The sequence below is a fragment of the Scyliorhinus canicula genome, chromosome 8, assembly GCF_902713615.1.
Source record: "Scyliorhinus canicula chromosome 8, sScyCan1.1, whole genome shotgun sequence".
NCBI classification, from domain to species: domain Eukaryota; kingdom Metazoa; phylum Chordata; class Chondrichthyes; order Carcharhiniformes; family Scyliorhinidae; genus Scyliorhinus; species Scyliorhinus canicula.
Genome location: NC_052153.1, coordinates 17,893,862 through 17,910,778, shown reverse-complemented (window position 1 = coordinate 17,910,778; position 16,917 = coordinate 17,893,862). Strand labels below are relative to the sequence as shown.

The following is a 16,917-nucleotide window of genomic DNA, read 5'->3' as shown; positions in this document are numbered from 1 at the left end:
GGCAACATTTCAGGCTTGGACTGATAAGTGGCGAGTAATATTTGTGTCGTAAGAGTCCAAGACAGTGACCATCTCCGACAACGGAGAAACCAACTCAATATTCAATGGCATTATTACCTCCATATTGCCACCATCAACATGCTGAGGGTTACCATGAACCAGAAGCTTAACTGGGCCAAACGCAGTAATATTGTGGCTACACCTAGATTTGAATATTGCAGTGCTCCCCTCCCTCTCATGTTTCCAACATCCATGAACTTGAGCTGGTCCAAACCTCTACTGCCCATATCCTAACTTGCACAAAGTCCAATTAATCCACCCACTTTGTGCTAATTGACCATCATTGGCTATGGTCCAGCATGATTTGACTTTAAAATTTTCATCCTTGTGTTTAATTTCCTGTGGCTTTTCTGTTCCCTTACCTCTGTAACCATCCGCTCTCCTTCAACATTTAGTATAGAATAGAATAGAACAGTACAGCATAGAACAGGCCCTTCGGCTCTCGATGTTGTGCCGAGCAATGATCACCCTACTCAAACCTATGTATCCACCCTATACCCGTAATCCAACAACCCCCCCTTAACCTTACTTTTTAGGACACTACGGGCAATTTAGCATGGCCAATCCACCTAACCCGCACATGTTTTGGACTGTGGGAGGAAACCGAAGCACCCGGAGTAAACCCACGCACACACGGGAAGGACGTGCAGACTCCGCACAGACAGTGACCCAGCCGGGAATCGAATCTGGGACCCTGGAGCTGTGAAGCATTTATGCTAACCACCATGCTACCATGCTGCCCGTTTGTTTTCTACATCTTGTGCTTTCCTCTCTCTCTGCCATCTATCTATCCTAGTTTCCCGCTGGCTATTTTATGGTCTTACAATTGTATTTTAGCTTGCATTCACTTTGGTCAGTACTTCACATTATTTTAATATTAATTTTTCCTGAGGTTTGTTCTCAGCCTGTGCAGCCGACAGTGCTTTGAACTGTTGAGATGTTTTCTCTCTTTACTTGTGAGTTCAAAGCAGCAGGTCATGGCGATCAGTGGAATATTGATCCATAAGACCAGATGCAGGAGCAGAATTAGGCCAATGGGCCCATTGAGTCTGCTCCGCAATTCAATCATGGCTGATATTTTTCTCATTCCCCCTCTTGCCTTCTCCCCATAACCCTTGATCCCCTTATTAATCATAAACCTAACTGTCTCTGCCTTTAAAGACACTCAGTGATTTGACCTCCACAGCCTTCTGCGGCAAAGAGTTCCACAGATTCACCACCATTTGGCCGAAGAAATTCCTCCTCATCTCTGTTTTAAAGGATCATCCCTTCTGTCTGAGACTGTGCCCTCTGGTTCTAGTTTTTACTACTATTGGAAACATCCTCTCCACGTCCACTCTATCCAGGTCTCGCAATATCCTGTAAGTTTCATTAAGGTCCCCCCTCATCCTTTTAAACTCCAACGAGTACAGATCCAGAATTCTCAACCGCTCCTCATATGACAAGCTCTTCATTCCAGGGAAGATTCTTGTGAACCTCCTCTGGGCCCTTTCCAAAGCCAGCACATTCTTCCTTAGATGTCGGGCCCAAAACTGCTCACATACTCCAAATAACGTCTGATCAGAGCCTTATACAGCCTCAGAAGTACATACCTGCTCTTGTATTCTAGCCCTCTCAACATGAATGCCAACATTGCATTTGCCTTCCTAACTGCCGATTGAACCTGCAAGTTAACCTTAAGAGAATCTTAAGCTATCCCTTGCATATATTCTTTCATGGAGTTCTTTTGTTCATTTTCAAGTGCTACCTCGATGAAGCTGAACGGGCGAAACAACAGTACATGAAAGAACTACAGGAGTATCAGCAAACTGAAGCTTACAAAATGAATGCAATTGCCGTGCAGGAAAAGAAGCTGAGGAAAGGTAGCCCTGCTTTGTTTTTTTAAAATCATTGCTATAATAAGCTACCTACAAAATATTTGATTTAAGAACTGGATTGTGAGTAGCACACTAAAAATAGATGTTTACTGATGCGTATCTTTTCATTGTATGTCAGATTGCAAAAGAAAAAAAAACCTAAGGTACAGTAAGACACCGGTGGAAATTTTATGGATCAATGTTTTTCCATGATTGTGTGTTTCTCAATGAACTAGCTTTCTGTGCCTTTGTTTCTTTCAGAGACCACTCATTCAATGTCAAATGGCATGCATGCAGAGGTAAGAGGTTTTGGAATTTATTTCTTTATTACCACATGGCTCGGTAGGAATGTTTTTTTTTAAGGAAGTCCAGCTTTTTTCATCATTGTAGTGTGCTGTTTCTGCTTACGGCACAATTAAAAAATATATACTTTGAATGGTTTGGTGACATTATCTCCCCTTGCCAAGCAAGTTGTATGTATTAAAATCTACATTTGCTATTGACAAAATATCTTTAGGTTGCAGCTTAGTTGGGCAACTACAGCATCTAGCTCCATCAATTGTGCAGCAATTGACTATATGCAGCATAGAAAACAGACGCCAGGTGGCTCTATAACACAAGTTAATTTTGCCCAGAAAGGAAGAGTCCAAATGACAAAATGTCAGTGTTTCAACCAACATGCACAGTCGTAACCTTTCCTCCTTCAGAACATGCAGAACACTGTCCTTGAAGTGAACTATAGCAATAGCACTACTGAAGAGAGCACTCAAGCAATGCAGTTAGGCAAGAAGTATAGAAAGTCAGAAAAAGTGGTACACGCTTCTATTTAAAGTCTGTCTTGCATGCCAATAGGAATCCGCTATAGTAATGCACAAAGCAGTTCCAAAAGAACTTGAAACTCAGCTAGCTTTCAGATTGAGAAACAGGACCTTGTTTGTTGAACATATTTTAGATTTTTTTTAACACAAAAGAACCTCTTCTTTGAGTTAAGTTGCCTACTTTCTTCTCTCAGAAGAACGACAACGAGCAACAAGGAAGAATGTCTATGTTTAATATTCCAATATTTACAGAAGAGTTTCTCGATCATAACAAAGGTAACCTTGATTGGTAGTTTTTTTTGGATTGCGAATACGCGTTCAAGTAAAAAAAATGAAGTTGCCTTTCTGTAGTGCCATACATCTAAAAAAAATAGCTTGGAAGTTGAAAGGAAATGGACACGAGCCAAGGAGGAAATTAAATGAAAATGAAAATTGCTTATTATCACAAGTAGGCTTCAAATTAAGATACTGTGAAAAGCCCCTAGTTGCCACATTCCAGCGCCTGTTCGGGGAGGTTGGTACAGGAATTGAACCGTGCTGCTGGCCTGCCTTGGTCTGCTTTCAAAGCCAGCAATGTAGCCCTGTGCTAAACCAGGTTATATAGGTGATTTTTTTTGGGGGGTTGTTTTGATTGAGAATCAGGAGCTGGAGATTGGAAGTGTTTAAAGATAGAATTCTGGAGAATGAGATTTCAGTGGCTGAGGGCATCACCACGAATGGTGGGGACGAAAGGGATAATGTGTACAGACCGAATTGAGGGGAGCAAAGAATACGGGGAGGTGTAGATGTAATGATGCAGGAGTTAGAGAGATGGGTAGCAGTGAGAGAATGGAAGGATTTAAACACAAGAGTGCAAATGTTAAATTTGTGGCATTAAAGGGATCAAGAGTCGATGTCGGGGCAGGCGATACTTCTGAGATAGGGGGCGCAATTTTCCCATCGGGAGACTAAGTCCTGATGCCGGAGTGAAAACCGGAGTGATTCACTCCGGCATCGGAGGCTGCTCCCAGCCCCCTATTCTCCCGCCCCCGGGGGGCTTGGAGCGGCGCCACGTCATTTACATGCGTCGGGCCTTGGCGTCGAGTAAAAGCCGTGTCGCGTAAATTATGTCACCCGCGCATGTGGGTTTGCTGTCCTCCCCGCGGCCGCCTCGCAAGAAGATGTTGGATGGATCTTGCGGGGCGGCGGAGGAAAGGAGGTCCTCCTTCAGAGAGGCCGGCCCGCCGATCGGTGGGCACTGATCGCGGGCCAGACCCCTTTTGAGGCCCCCCCCGGTGCAAGAACCCCCATCCCCCCCCTCAGCGTTCCCGCGCTGTTCCCACCGGCAGCGACCAGGTGTGGACGGCGCCGGTGGGAACCTTTCGTGTAGGGCAGGCTGCTCGGCCCATCCGGGCCGGAGAATCGCTGCTCGCCCGTTACAAACGGCGAGCGGCGATTCTCCCAGCGGCCAGCCGTGAATCTCGCCGCACCGGTTTGGGAGGGGGGGTGGGGAGAATCGCGTGCGGGTGCCGGGGCGGCGTGGCGGGACTCGCTCAGCGCCCCGGCGATTCTCCCACCCGCCGTGGTTGGGGTGGGGGGGGGGATTATGCCCAGGATATGGGCAACAGAATTTTAGGGAAGCTTAAAATGGAGTGTAGGAAGCCAGAAGGAAAACGTTGGAGTAATCAAGTGAGCAGGTGGTAAAGATGTAAATGAGGGTTTCAATAGTAGGTGAGCTGAGAGGGATAGAGCCAATGATATTATGGAGGGGGAAGAAGGCAGCCTTCGTGATGGGGAGCATATCTGGATGGGTATGAGTTCAATTTGGGGTTAAGAGGACTCGGGTTGTGAATGGTGGTTCAGCAAGAGACTGTCGCCAAGGAGCAGAATAGTCTGCAGGGTGACAGTGCACCATTAGACGATTGCTTTGGTCTTCCTGATGTTCAGCTGGAGGAAGCTTTAGCTCATCTGAATCCGAAGCTGAGCGATTATCATGGATAGATCATAGATTCCTTCAGGGTAGAAGAAGGCCATTCGGCCCATAGAGTCTGCACTGACCCACTGAGACAGCATCGTACCCAGAACCACACCCTCACGCTATCCTCATAACCTCAACTAACCCCACCTGACCTTTGGACATTTCTCATGGTTAATCCACCTAACCTGTATATCTTTGGACTCTGGGACGAAACCAGAGCACCTGGAGAAAACCCACGCAGACACAGGGAGAATGTACAAAACCCACACAGACAGTCACCCAAGGTCGGATCCCTGACGCTGTGAGGCAGCAGTGCTAACCACTGTGCCGCCCTGTCTTTGGGGAACCAGTAGATGTGGTGTATTGGACTTTCAGAAGGAATTCGATAAGGTGCTAAATAAAAGGTTACTACACAAGATATGCACAAATGGTTTTTGGAGATGGTATATTAGTATGATAGAGGATGGCTAAAGAGATTTAGGAAAAATGGGTCATTTTCAGAATGCCAATTTAGTCGAATGCCACTGGGGTCTCACCTATTTTACGATCTATATTAATGGTTTGGATGAATGAATCAACTATATTGTCACCAAATTTGCTGACAGGACGAAGCTGGGTCGGGGAACAAGTTGTGAGGAGGATACAGAGTAGGAGGATACAGAGCAATATAGATGAGTTAAATGAGTGGGCAAAGAAGTGGCAGATGGAGTATCATGTGGGAAAGTGAGGTTGTCTACTTCGGCAGAGATTAGAAATCAGAGTGTCAATCAAATGGAGAAAGACTGCAGTGCTGCGGTATGGGGGGTGTCCTGGCAGAATCACAAAAAGCCAGCATGCAGGTGCAGCAAGTAATTAAAAAGGCAAATGGAATTTTCCTGTTAATTGTGAGGGGGAAAGTTAAGAAAATCTTGCTGCAACTGTACAGGGCACTGGTAAGATCACACCTGGAGTAGTACTGTGTGTAATGTTGGTCACACTTGCTTAAGCACAACGTACTTTGCAGGCAATTCAGAGAAGATTAACTGGACTGATTCCTGGGATGAAGGATTGATTGTCTTATCAAGAATTTGTGCAGCTTCGGCCTGAATTCATTTAAGTTCAGAAGACTGAGAGGAGATCTTATTAAAACATAAGATCTTGAGAGTGGATGCAAAGAGAATATTTCCCTTTATGGGGGAATCTAGAACTAGGGACAAAGTTTTAAAATAAGGAGTCCTCCAATTTAAGAGTGAGACGAGGACGTATTTCTCTCAAGAAGGTTGTTAGTAATTAGAATGCTGGATTGGATTGGATTTGTTTATTGTCACGTGTACCAAGGTACAGTGAAAAGTATTTTTCTGTGTGCAGCTCAACAGATCATTAAGTACATGAAAAGAAAAGGAAATAAAACAAAATACACAATAGGGAAACAAGGTACACAATGTAACTAGATAACACCGGCACCGGGTGCAGCATACAGGGGTGTAGTGTTAATGAGGTCAGTCCATAAGAGGGTTGTTTAGGAGTCTGGTAACAGTGGGGAAGAAGCTGTTTCTGAGCCTGTTCATGCGTGTTCTCAGACTTTTGTTTCTCCTGCCCGATGGAAGATATTGGAAGAGTGAATAAGCTGGGTGGGAGGGGGATTTGAGTATGCTGCCCGCTTTCCCCAGGCAACGGAAGGTGTAGATGGAGTTATGTTATCAGACTTTTGTATCTCCTGCCCGATGAAAGATGTTGGAAGAGTGAGTAAGCCAGGTGGGAGGGGTCTTTGATTATGCTGCCCGCTTTCCCCATGTAGAGGGAGGTGTAGATGGAGTTAATGGATGGGAGGCAGGTTCGTTTGATGGACTGGGCTGTGTTCACGCCTCTGAAGTTTCTTGCGGTCTTGGGCCGAGCAGTTGCCATACCAGGCTGTGATGCAGCCAGTTAGGATGCTTTCTATGGTGCATCTGTAAAAGCTGGTAAGTGTTAATGTGGACATGCCAAATCTCCTTAGTTTCCTGAGGAAGTATAGGCGCTGTTGTACTCTCTTGGTGGTAGCGTCGACATGGGTGGTCCAGGACAGATTTTTGGAGAAGTGTACCCCTAGGAATTTGAAACTGCTCACCATCTCCACCTTGGCCCCGTTGATGCTGACAGGGGTGTGTACAGTATTTTGCTTCCTGAAGTCAATGACCAGCTCTTTAGTTTTGCTGGCATTGAGGGATAAATTGTTATCGCTGCACCACTTCACTCGGTTCTCAATCTCCCTCCTGAATTCTGACTCGTCGTTATTCGAGATCCGGCCCACTATGGTTGTGTAATCAGCAAACTTGTAGATGGAGTTGGAACCAAATTTTGCCACAGTCATGAGTGTACAGGGAGTATAGTAGGGGGCTAAGTGCGCAGCATTGTGGGGCCCCGGTATTGAGGACTATTGTGGAGTAAGCGTTGTTTAGGCTGAGTCATTGAATATGTTCCAGGTTGGGTTGGACAGATTTTTGATTCCGTTGGGAATCCAGAGTTATGGGCAACAGACAGGAAAGTAGAGTTATGGTCACATTAGATCACCAAAGATCTTTTCTGGTGGAGTAGGCTCGAGGTGCCAAATAGCCTACTCCTGTTCCTATTTTGTATCATCTTATGCTGGGCAAGTGATCAAATCACAACCATTGGAGTCCATGCAACATACATGGATGATCTGGCAAATGAGTTGCATTTGGACTTTTCATAGATCTCTAGAAATCCATCCTCCCTGTAGGTTACCTGAACATCTCATTCTTGGATGAAATGTTTAATTTACCTGCTTTCAACCTGCAAAGCTGATTGTGTTGGAAATGCAGTTTGCCTGTTTTGTTGGGTTGCTCACCCTGTTAGCTTGGCTGAGTCAGTCCCACTCTTGCTTTCAGTTGGAGTGAGTGCTCTCCTTCAGCTGAGCTATTTTGCTGAATGTCCTGTCTTCCTATTCCACTAATTCTGGTAGGTGTTGACAATCCTACGGTTCTTGTTCGAAGAAAAGCAGGGAATTCTCCTGATCAACGTTCTTCACTCAATAAACTCCCATCATTTATGTCATCATTGTTTATGGGATCTTACAATGGCTGACTTATTTGTTTACATTTGAACATTAATTGTACATGAGGGATTCGGTGATGCAGGTCATTTTTGAATAAGCTCTTGGGGACTGTGTAAAACCGTATAATACAATAATTAATAGATAACTTTAATTGTGAGGGAATCTTTTGAAAATGTGATATTCCTGAAGACCTTGGTCTGTTGCAAGGTTTTTGTTTGTAACATGTTAAAGTGGATCTATTATAAATTAAAATCTGACGTATGCGATATTAACCAAGCTTTGTGACATTCAAGTAGTGTATTTGCAAGTCATTTTATAATTGCTCGATAAGTGTGTCTTCAGCTGTTGAAAATTTATCTGTTTAAAATTTGTGCTTTGTAAGTTTATGGTTGTGATCATTTAGATGTATCTATGAAATGGTATAATCAAGAATGTGCTTCATGCAATTTAATTCAAAGATCTTGGTATTCAAAGAACAGTGGATCAGACGACTTTAGAAAGTTGTCAATAATTATAGATTACCATGGTGCTGGAAGTTAGAATTTCTAAAGGAAAAAGCTGCAAAGAAATGATTGGTGCACACCTATGTTAAATGTCATAGCAAGTGTCTATGTTCAGTGAAAGAATCCTTCTTAACCTGATCCAAATGAGATACATTTTGGCACTGTGTAATTCACAGGATATTTAAACAAAAAGGAAATGGTATAATAAAAGTACCTGAAGCAATGTACACATTTTACCAATAATCCATTGTTGGAAATGAAAATTGAAATTTTGGGCAAAAAAGCAGATATTCCAGTGATGGAGGGTTGATGGATTGAGTGGTCTGCAAACTGATTTTTAAAAAACTGGTAGGTGAAATAAAAGTATTTCAGGTGCGAGGCAATAGTAGCACATAGATAACGTCCAAATGCTATAAGGGTAAAGCAGCTATGAAGATAAACACAGAAAAAGTCAAGAAGCACTGCACTTTGGATAAAAAAGAATGGGGTGAACAGGGGCAACTACTGGAAATCTGGAATGAAAGCAAAACTGCTGTATCTACCCTGTCGGTTTCCTGATCCCGAGTAGAGGTAGACAAACAAGCAAACAACCTGGTTCAAAATCCTGCAGTATTGCAGGAAACATGTTTTGATAAAAGGTTTCCACCTCCCATTCCTGCTTAGACAGCAACAGACATCACCAGCAAACATTACTGGTTATATTCACGGCGGCACGGTAGCACAGTGGTTAGCACTGATGCTTCACAGCTCCAGAGTCCCTGGTTCGATTCCAGCTTGGGTCACTGTCTGTGCGGAGTCTGCACGTTCCCCCCCGTATCTGCATTGGGTTTCCTCCGGGTGCTCTGGTTTCCTCCCACAAGTCCTGAAAGACGTGCTTGTTGGGTGAATTGGACATTCTGAATTGTCCTTCAGTGTACCCGTACAGGCTCCGTAGTGTGGCGACCAGGAGCTTTTCACTTTAACTTCATTGCAGTGTTAATGTAAGCCTACTTGTGACAATAATAAAGATGATTATTATTATGCATCGCAAGAAAATGAGGACGAACGGTACAGATCTATATTACTGACGTTCGTATTCAGACTACAATATTCCCAGCAGAGGAATTATAACACCGTTCCTAAAGCTTGGGTTGTAATTGGTGAGGAAATGTTGGAGGCCAAGACTGGGAGGTTAGAGTGGAAATGAATGGGAGAGGGGGAAATAAAGTGATGAGCCGCAGGAAATCCGATTCACACTTGCAGAGGAATGGAGGTGTTTGGCGAAGTGTTCTTTGTCCCATTCTGTGTTTGGTACCTCCAATTTGTAGAGAAGACCACGTTTTGAAGAGCATACAAAACACGTTGGAATTTGTTGAATCATTTTGTTTTGTAGCTCGAGAAGCAGAGTTGAGAAAGTTACGAAAGACGAACATCGAATATGAAGAGCAGAACGCGGTCTTGCAGAAGCACATTGATAACATGAGAAGTGCGAAAGAAAAACTGGAGGAGGAGCTGGCTGAAGAGCAGAGCCAGAATGCAACCCTACACAAGCATCTCGAGAGCTTGCGGCAGATGTTAACATCTAGCTTCAGTAATGTCTCTCTACCAGGTCAGAGTGGCAAATTTGTTGTCATGGTCAAACAACCCATCCAATAATCACACATTTGCAGCATGTATGGAACTTATTGGATTGCTGGGGTCTCAGAAACCTCATTAGTTGCAACAGCTGGATTTGTACAGTAATATCTAGGTGAATAAGTGTTGAATTCAAGGACTGACATCCAGTATTTTGTTAAAAGGGTCAAAATCATTGTGTAGAACCTCAAAGTGGATAATAGGGGATAAATGGATATATTTACCCAAAAGTCATTTTTTTAAGCATGTACAAATTTAGGACTTAAGTTTGTTTATGGCAAGCAGATCTAAGTATTTTGGTATTAAGAAAATCTAATGCAAAGGACAATGATAAAAGACAATTTTTTGCAACAGCAACCCTTTTTGTGAGATTAGCAGTATCTTCTGTTCTGCAATTTACCTGAATCGCTTCTTCTAAGTTTTTGTGGCAATGTTTTCTACTTGTCTTGGCTATTGATGTAGAATTTCCTCTCTCCGGATCACAACATCTTCAATTTTCTGCCTGAAAGCGGGTCTGACCCACGGCCAAGTGACCTCCACCAAGGGTGGGGGAAAGAAGGCAGGTCCTGATTGCGCCACAGGCGGAGCAGGGATCGAACCCTATTTTATTGGCACCTGTCTGTTCCACAGCGCCCTTCCAGACAGTTGTTCCTACTGGCCTCCCAAGGAGTCCAAGTTGCTATGGCAACATTTCCTTTTGCATGCATGTTGTAGTCTGGGGCAATGGTAGGCTCCAATTTCTTTCCAGCACATGGCTGACCAGGAATCTTTCCCATTTTTACCACCTGCTATTAGCACATGTTGGAAGGATTTACAAGTTGATATGCAACCTGTTTGGAAGACACCTCCTCTTCCCAGGAAAGAACTGTGTATTTTATATTCGCTTCTGTTGCACAGAATTAGTTATCTGGTTCTCGTACATGACCCTAATCCAGCCATAATGCTGGCTTTACGCCAAGATGATGGGGTCGAAGGGGGATGGTGACCTGACGAAGACAGGGGGGGGGGGCGCCAATGTGGAAGTAGAGCTGTGCAAGAAGGGGAGCCAGGCCGAGCGCTCACGATGGCAGGAAGAGAGGCAAGGAGGTGGATCAAGAACACGAGAGTGGGAGGCAGAAGGAAGACCGAGGAGAGGGAAGCTGGACCCGACAAGGCTGCATGCAAAGCTCCCAAAGAAGGGGATCAAAGAGATTCCACATTGCTTACTGGAAGTGTATACACAAAGACTCCGACAGTCGAAGTCCAAGTGTGGCACGGGCCCTTTGCAGGTGATGGACCTGGGGATGGTTGAATCAAGGAACAGACTTCTTCTTGAGGCTGTTGGCTCTTTGCCTCTAGGTTGCTGAGATCCTGGGCGGCCTGGTATAGACAGGCGTGCTGTAGAGAGTTATATGAGTGTGCTGGACTGCCACGGTGCCGAGACCTTCGAATCCCCCAGCTGACGGAAAGGCTTTATTGACTACAGCTCCGCCTTCACCACCATAATCCCAGCCAAGCTCACATCGAAGCTCCAAAACCTTGACTTAGCTCCTCACTCTGCAATTGGATCCTCGACTTTCTGACCCACAGACCACAATCAATAAGAATAAACAACACCTCCTCCCCAATAGTCCTCAATACTGGGGCCCCGCAAGGCTGCGTACTTAGCCCCCTACTGCACTCCCTGTACACACACGACTGCGAGGCAAAATTTGGTTCCAACTCCATCTACAAGTTTGCTGATTACACAACCATAGTGGGCCGGATCTCGAATAACGACGAGTCAGAATACAGGAGGGAGATAGAGAACCTAGTGGCGTGGTGCAATGACAACAATCTCTCCCTCAATGCCAGCAAAACTAAAGAGCTGGTCATTGACTTCAGGAAGCAAAGTACTGCATGCACCCCTGTCAGCATCAACGGGGCCGAGGTGGAGATGGTTAACAGCTTCAAATTCAATGGTGTGCACAGAACCAAAAATCTGTCCTGGTCCACCCACGTTGACGGTACCACAAAGAAAGCACAACAGCGCCTATACTTCCTCAAGAAACTAAGGAAATTCGGCATGTCCACATTAACTCTTGCCAACGTTTACAGATGCACCATAGAAAGCACCCTATCTGGCTGCATCACAGCCTGGTATAGCAACTGTTCAGCCTAAGACTGCAAGAAACTTCAGAGAGTCGTGAACACAGCCCACTCCATCACACAAACCTGCCTCCCATCCATTGACTCCATCTACACCTCCCACTGTCTGGGGTAAGCGAGCAGCATAATCAAAGACCCCTCCTACCCGGCTTACTCACTCTTCCAACTTCTTCCATCGGGCAGGAGATATAAACGTCTGAGAACACGCATGAACAAATTTAAAAACAGCTTCTTCCCCACTGTTACCAGACTCCTAAACGACCCTGTAATACTACTCCTGTATGCTTCACCCAATGCTGGTGTCTACGTATTTACATTGTGTACCTTGTGTTGCCCTATTATGTATTTTCTTTTCTTTTCGTGTACTTCATGATCTGTTTAAGCTGCTCGCAAAAAACTACTCTTCACTGTACCTCGGTACATGTGACAATAAACAAAACCAATCCAATCCAAGGCACCACTGGAGCGCCCGCTCCCGCACTTTGACTCCAAAACACAGAATTTCCCCAAAACTACCAGTTCAGAGCTCCAGCCATTTCTACATTTTCTATTATTAATTCCCCAGGCTTGAGGACCAAGTTACTTAGTTACTTAGGCCTTAGTTACTCTTTCACTATTTAAAAACTGGAAACTCTTGCTGTCTGCTTTTTATATTTCTCGCTTGCTTTTTCTCATACTTTCTCCCTCTTTATGTTTTTGTTAATTTTTGTTGGCTCTTAAAATTTGTCCAATCTTCTGACCTATGCTGATCTGCACAGCGCTTCTTTCAATTTGATGCTATCCTTAACTTTCTTATGTAGCCACGGATCATGCAGCTTTGCCACTGGGAGAAGACAAGACTAGGTCCGAAGACAATGGACGTTCTCTTCCCAGTCTTGGGAGGAACGTTTGGATCTACTGAGGCTAGATGTAGACAAGGAACCTGACACTATATAGAGGTGGTGAGGTAGAGCTTGGGTATCGCCAGCATACATGAAAACAGTAAAATTATTATAGCACACTCATTTTGAAACCAAGGGCCATTATTATTTTCCTGCATTTAAGTCAGTTTTCATGCCATTTTGGCCTGGTCTTAAGAGCAGTGATACTAGAGGCTTGGCAGTGATGTGACTTATAGACAGCACGGTAGCATTGTGGATAGCACAATCGCTTCACAGCTCCAGGGTCCCAGGTTCGATTCCGGCTTGGGTCACTGTCTGTGCGGAGTCTGCACATCCTCCCCGTGTGCGTGGGTTTCCTCCGGGTGCTCCGGTTTCCTCCCACAGTCACAAAGATGTGCAGGTTAGGTGGATTGGCCATGACAAATTGCCCTTAGTGTCCAAAATTGCCCTTAGTGTTGGGGGGGTTACGGGGATAGGGATGAGGTATTGACCTTGGGTAGGGTGCTCTTTCCAAGAGCCGGTGCAGACTCGATGGGCCGAATGGCCTCCTTCTGCACTGTAAATTCTATGATAAACTATGATATCGCATCCGATATGTCTTCCTTTTTACTTAACCCCCCCCCGTGGTTGACGAGGGATTCAACCGGGTTCGACCCATTTCCCGCACCTCTCCTCTGTCCTCCTCTCTTCCTCTCCCTCCCAGAACCATGATAGGGACCCTCTTGCCCTCCTTCCATCCCATCAGCCTACGCATTCAAAGGATCATCCTCCGCCATTTACGCCAACTCCAGTATAATGTCACCACAAAGCACATCTTCCCCTCACCCTACTTGTCAGCAGGGACCGCTCCCATGTGGCACCCTAGTCCACTCCTCCACCACGTCCAATTCCCCATGCCCTTCCCATGGCACCTTCCCTTGCAACCGCAGAAGGTGCAACATCTGCCCCTTTACCCCCCCCCACCCCTCGCTATCCAAGGCCCTAAAACACTCCTTTCAGGTGAAGCAGCGTTTTACTTACATCTCCTGCATCCTGGTTTATTATATTCTCTGCTCTCAATGTGATCTCCTCTACACTGGGTAGACTAAACGCAGACTGGATGACCGCTTTGCAGAACATCTTCCCTCCGTCTGCAAGCATGACCCCCAAACTTCCTGTCGCTTGCCATTTTAACTCTGCATCTTGCTCTCATGCCCACATGTCCATCCTTCACCAATTAAAATGGTCTAGTGAAGCCCAAAAATGCAAGTTGGAGGAGCAGCACCTCATCTTCCGATTAAGCACATTACAGCCCTCAGGACTTGACATTGACTTCAACAACTTTAGACTGTGACCTTTCACCTCCATCTTAGCCTCCTTTTTTTTATATCCCATTAATTTTGGTCTTGATGGAAGCCCCCTCGCCCACACACATATAAGTCTCTTGTTCTTAAGGTTGCTACATGGTGTTGAAATTTCTCCCAGCTACAGTATAATATTCAACACATTTTCCCTCTCTTTTGTTCTGATGAAGAGTCAAGCGGACTTGAAATGTTAACTCTGTATTTTTTCCCTACAGATGCTGCCAGACCTGCTGAGTTTTTCCAGTATTTTCTATTGTTGGAATCTATTTGTGTGATGTTTCTTGAACTATGAATATTGGCCAGAATACTGGGGATAACTCCTCAGTTCTTCGCATTAGTGCTATGGAAACCTTTACATCCAGCTGAGAAGACATATGAAGCCTTAGTTTAATGTCTCATCTGAAAGATGGTACCTGCAACAGTGCACTCTCCATTAGTCCTGCACTGGAGTGTTAGCTTTGATTTTCAAAGTCCTGGAATGAGACTTGAACCTACGACTTTCTGCCTCCGAGAGAAGAGTGTATTTGCTAAGATGGGCAATAAGAAAATGGCAGACTTGTTAACTGAGTAGCTTGTATCCATCATACTGAAGAAAGAGGACAAAACACCGGAACCTAATTGTACGTCAAGGAAAAGTCTCATGGATTTAATGTATGTTAAAGAAATGGTAATGAAAATATTGCCTCTTAAGATATACAATTCTCCAGAGCCTAAGATGATTTCCGCTCCATATTAAGATGCATTAGTTAGAATTTTCCAAATCTCTAGATTTGTGAATTGTGTCTTCGATTCCAAAATTGAAACTGTAACTCAATGAAGAAGGTACATATAGACCAGGTAATTACAGATCCATCTGTTTAACATCAAGTGGCGAGGAGGTTACCACAAACAACTGTATCTTGCAGCATAGTCTCGGAGCCTGAGAAAAAATACCGGACTGCGCTCAGTGCTCCGTTCTCAGTCATAGGGTAAATGAGGAATCGGACGTATGAACTGATCAGAGTTGGTGTGGATTTGCAGGGAATGGGCCTTGACAACATCCTGGCAGTAGTACTGAATTCTTATTTTTCAGAACTAACTCTGAGCTAAGCTGTTCCAGTCCAGCTTACTTGACATTGTAGAAAATTGCCTGGGTATGCCCTGTCCACAAAAAGCAAGGAAAATTCAATCTGGCCCATTAACCCCATCAGACTACCCTTGATCATCAGCAAATAATAAAAGGTGTTTTTAACAGTGCTGTCAAGTGGCAATTCAGAGGCAATAACCTACTTGTTGATGCTCAGTTTGGGTTCTGCCAGGGCCACTCTGCTTCTGACTTCATTGCAATCTTGGTCCAAACATGGACAAAAGAGCCGAACTCGAAAGCGGAGGAGAATGAATGCCCTTGAAATAATGATCTTTATTATTGTCACAAGTAGGATGTCACTGCTGGAGTTCGTCAGTGGGTCCAACCATCTTCAACTGCATGATTAACGATTATAAGCTCAGAAGTGGCAATGTTTGCTTACACTTTCACAGTGTTCAGTACCATTTGTGATTTTTTTAGATACAGAAGTCGTCCATACAACCATGTAGCAATATCTGGCCAACATTCAGACTTGGGCTGATAAGTGGCAAGTAACATTCAAGCTACACAAGTGCCAGTAAATTACAACCTCCAACAAGAGAGAATTTAATCATTTCCCATGATATTCATCAATGTTGCTATCACTGGATCTCCTACTATCAACATCTTGGGGGGTTACCATTGACAAGAAATTTAACTGAACCAGCCATATAAATTCTGTGGCTATAAGAGAGGCGAGTAACTCACCTCCTGACTCCCCAACGCTTGTCCGATATTCTCCACTTGCCTGAATGAGTGCAGTTCCAACAACGCTCAGGGAACTCTATGCCATCCAGGACAAAATAGCCTGCTTAATCGGCACCCCCGCCACCACCTTAAACATTCACTTCCTCCACCACTAATGCACAGTGGCAGCAGTGTGTGCCATCTACAAGATGCACTGCAGCAACTCATTAAGGTTCCTTTGACAGCATCTTCTAAACCAATGATCTCTACCACCAAGAAGGCAAGGGATGCATGGGAACTCCACCATCTGCAAGTCTCCCTCCAAACCATACAATATCCTTATTTGGAACCATATCACTGTTAACTAAAAGTTGGAAGATCAAAATCCTGAAGCTGTCTCCCAATCTGCACTATGGATGATGAACTGCAGCAGTTCAAGAAAGTGAGTTATCAGCACCTTTCCGAAAGGCATTTATGGGCAACAAATGCTGGTCTTGCCAACAACGCTCAGTAACCCATGCAAATTTTTTTTTTAAATTGGAGTTGATTTTTTGACTTCACTTGGTTATTGGACTGGAGCTAGGAGACAAATGATCTGCCATTCTTGGAAATAGCTTGCACCATATATATTACTGGCTTAGATAATGGAATGGAGAGATCCAGGTTTGCCGTTAACACTAAATCAAGAGATATAACAAGTCGTGTTGATGTGAGCAAGAAGTTACAACAGGCCAAGACTTATCAGAACACTTATCTGTCACAAACTTTGTCCAATGTGAGATCCGCTTTGTCTGCTAGAAAGATTAAATGAAACTATCCTTAATAGTGAAAGATGAGGTGGAAAGCACCTTGGGTGTCCAAGTACGCAAATCACTAACCATCAGTGTGGTTATCAAAGGTAATCAAAAAGGCTAATGACATGTCGGCCTCTA

General features: G+C 44.5%; 1 protein-coding gene across 3 annotated transcripts in view; it reads left to right on the top strand.

Moving 5' to 3' along the window:
• LOC119970141 (SWI/SNF-related matrix-associated actin-dependent regulator of chromatin subfamily E member 1-related-like) overlaps window positions 1–16,917 on the top strand; it is a 90,863-nt gene that overhangs the window by 63,944 nt on the left and 10,002 nt on the right. For all 3 annotated transcript variants that reach the window (XM_038804226.1, XM_038804227.1, XM_038804225.1), the window contains exons 5-8: window positions 1,802–1,922; window positions 2,178–2,215; window positions 2,929–3,010; window positions 9,601–9,816. In XM_038804226.1, the coding sequence (XP_038660154.1) occupies window positions 1,802–1,922; window positions 2,178–2,215; window positions 2,929–3,010; window positions 9,601–9,816 (457 nt within the window). The remainder of the gene's footprint in view (window positions 1–1,801; window positions 1,923–2,177; window positions 2,216–2,928; window positions 3,011–9,600; window positions 9,817–16,917) is intronic.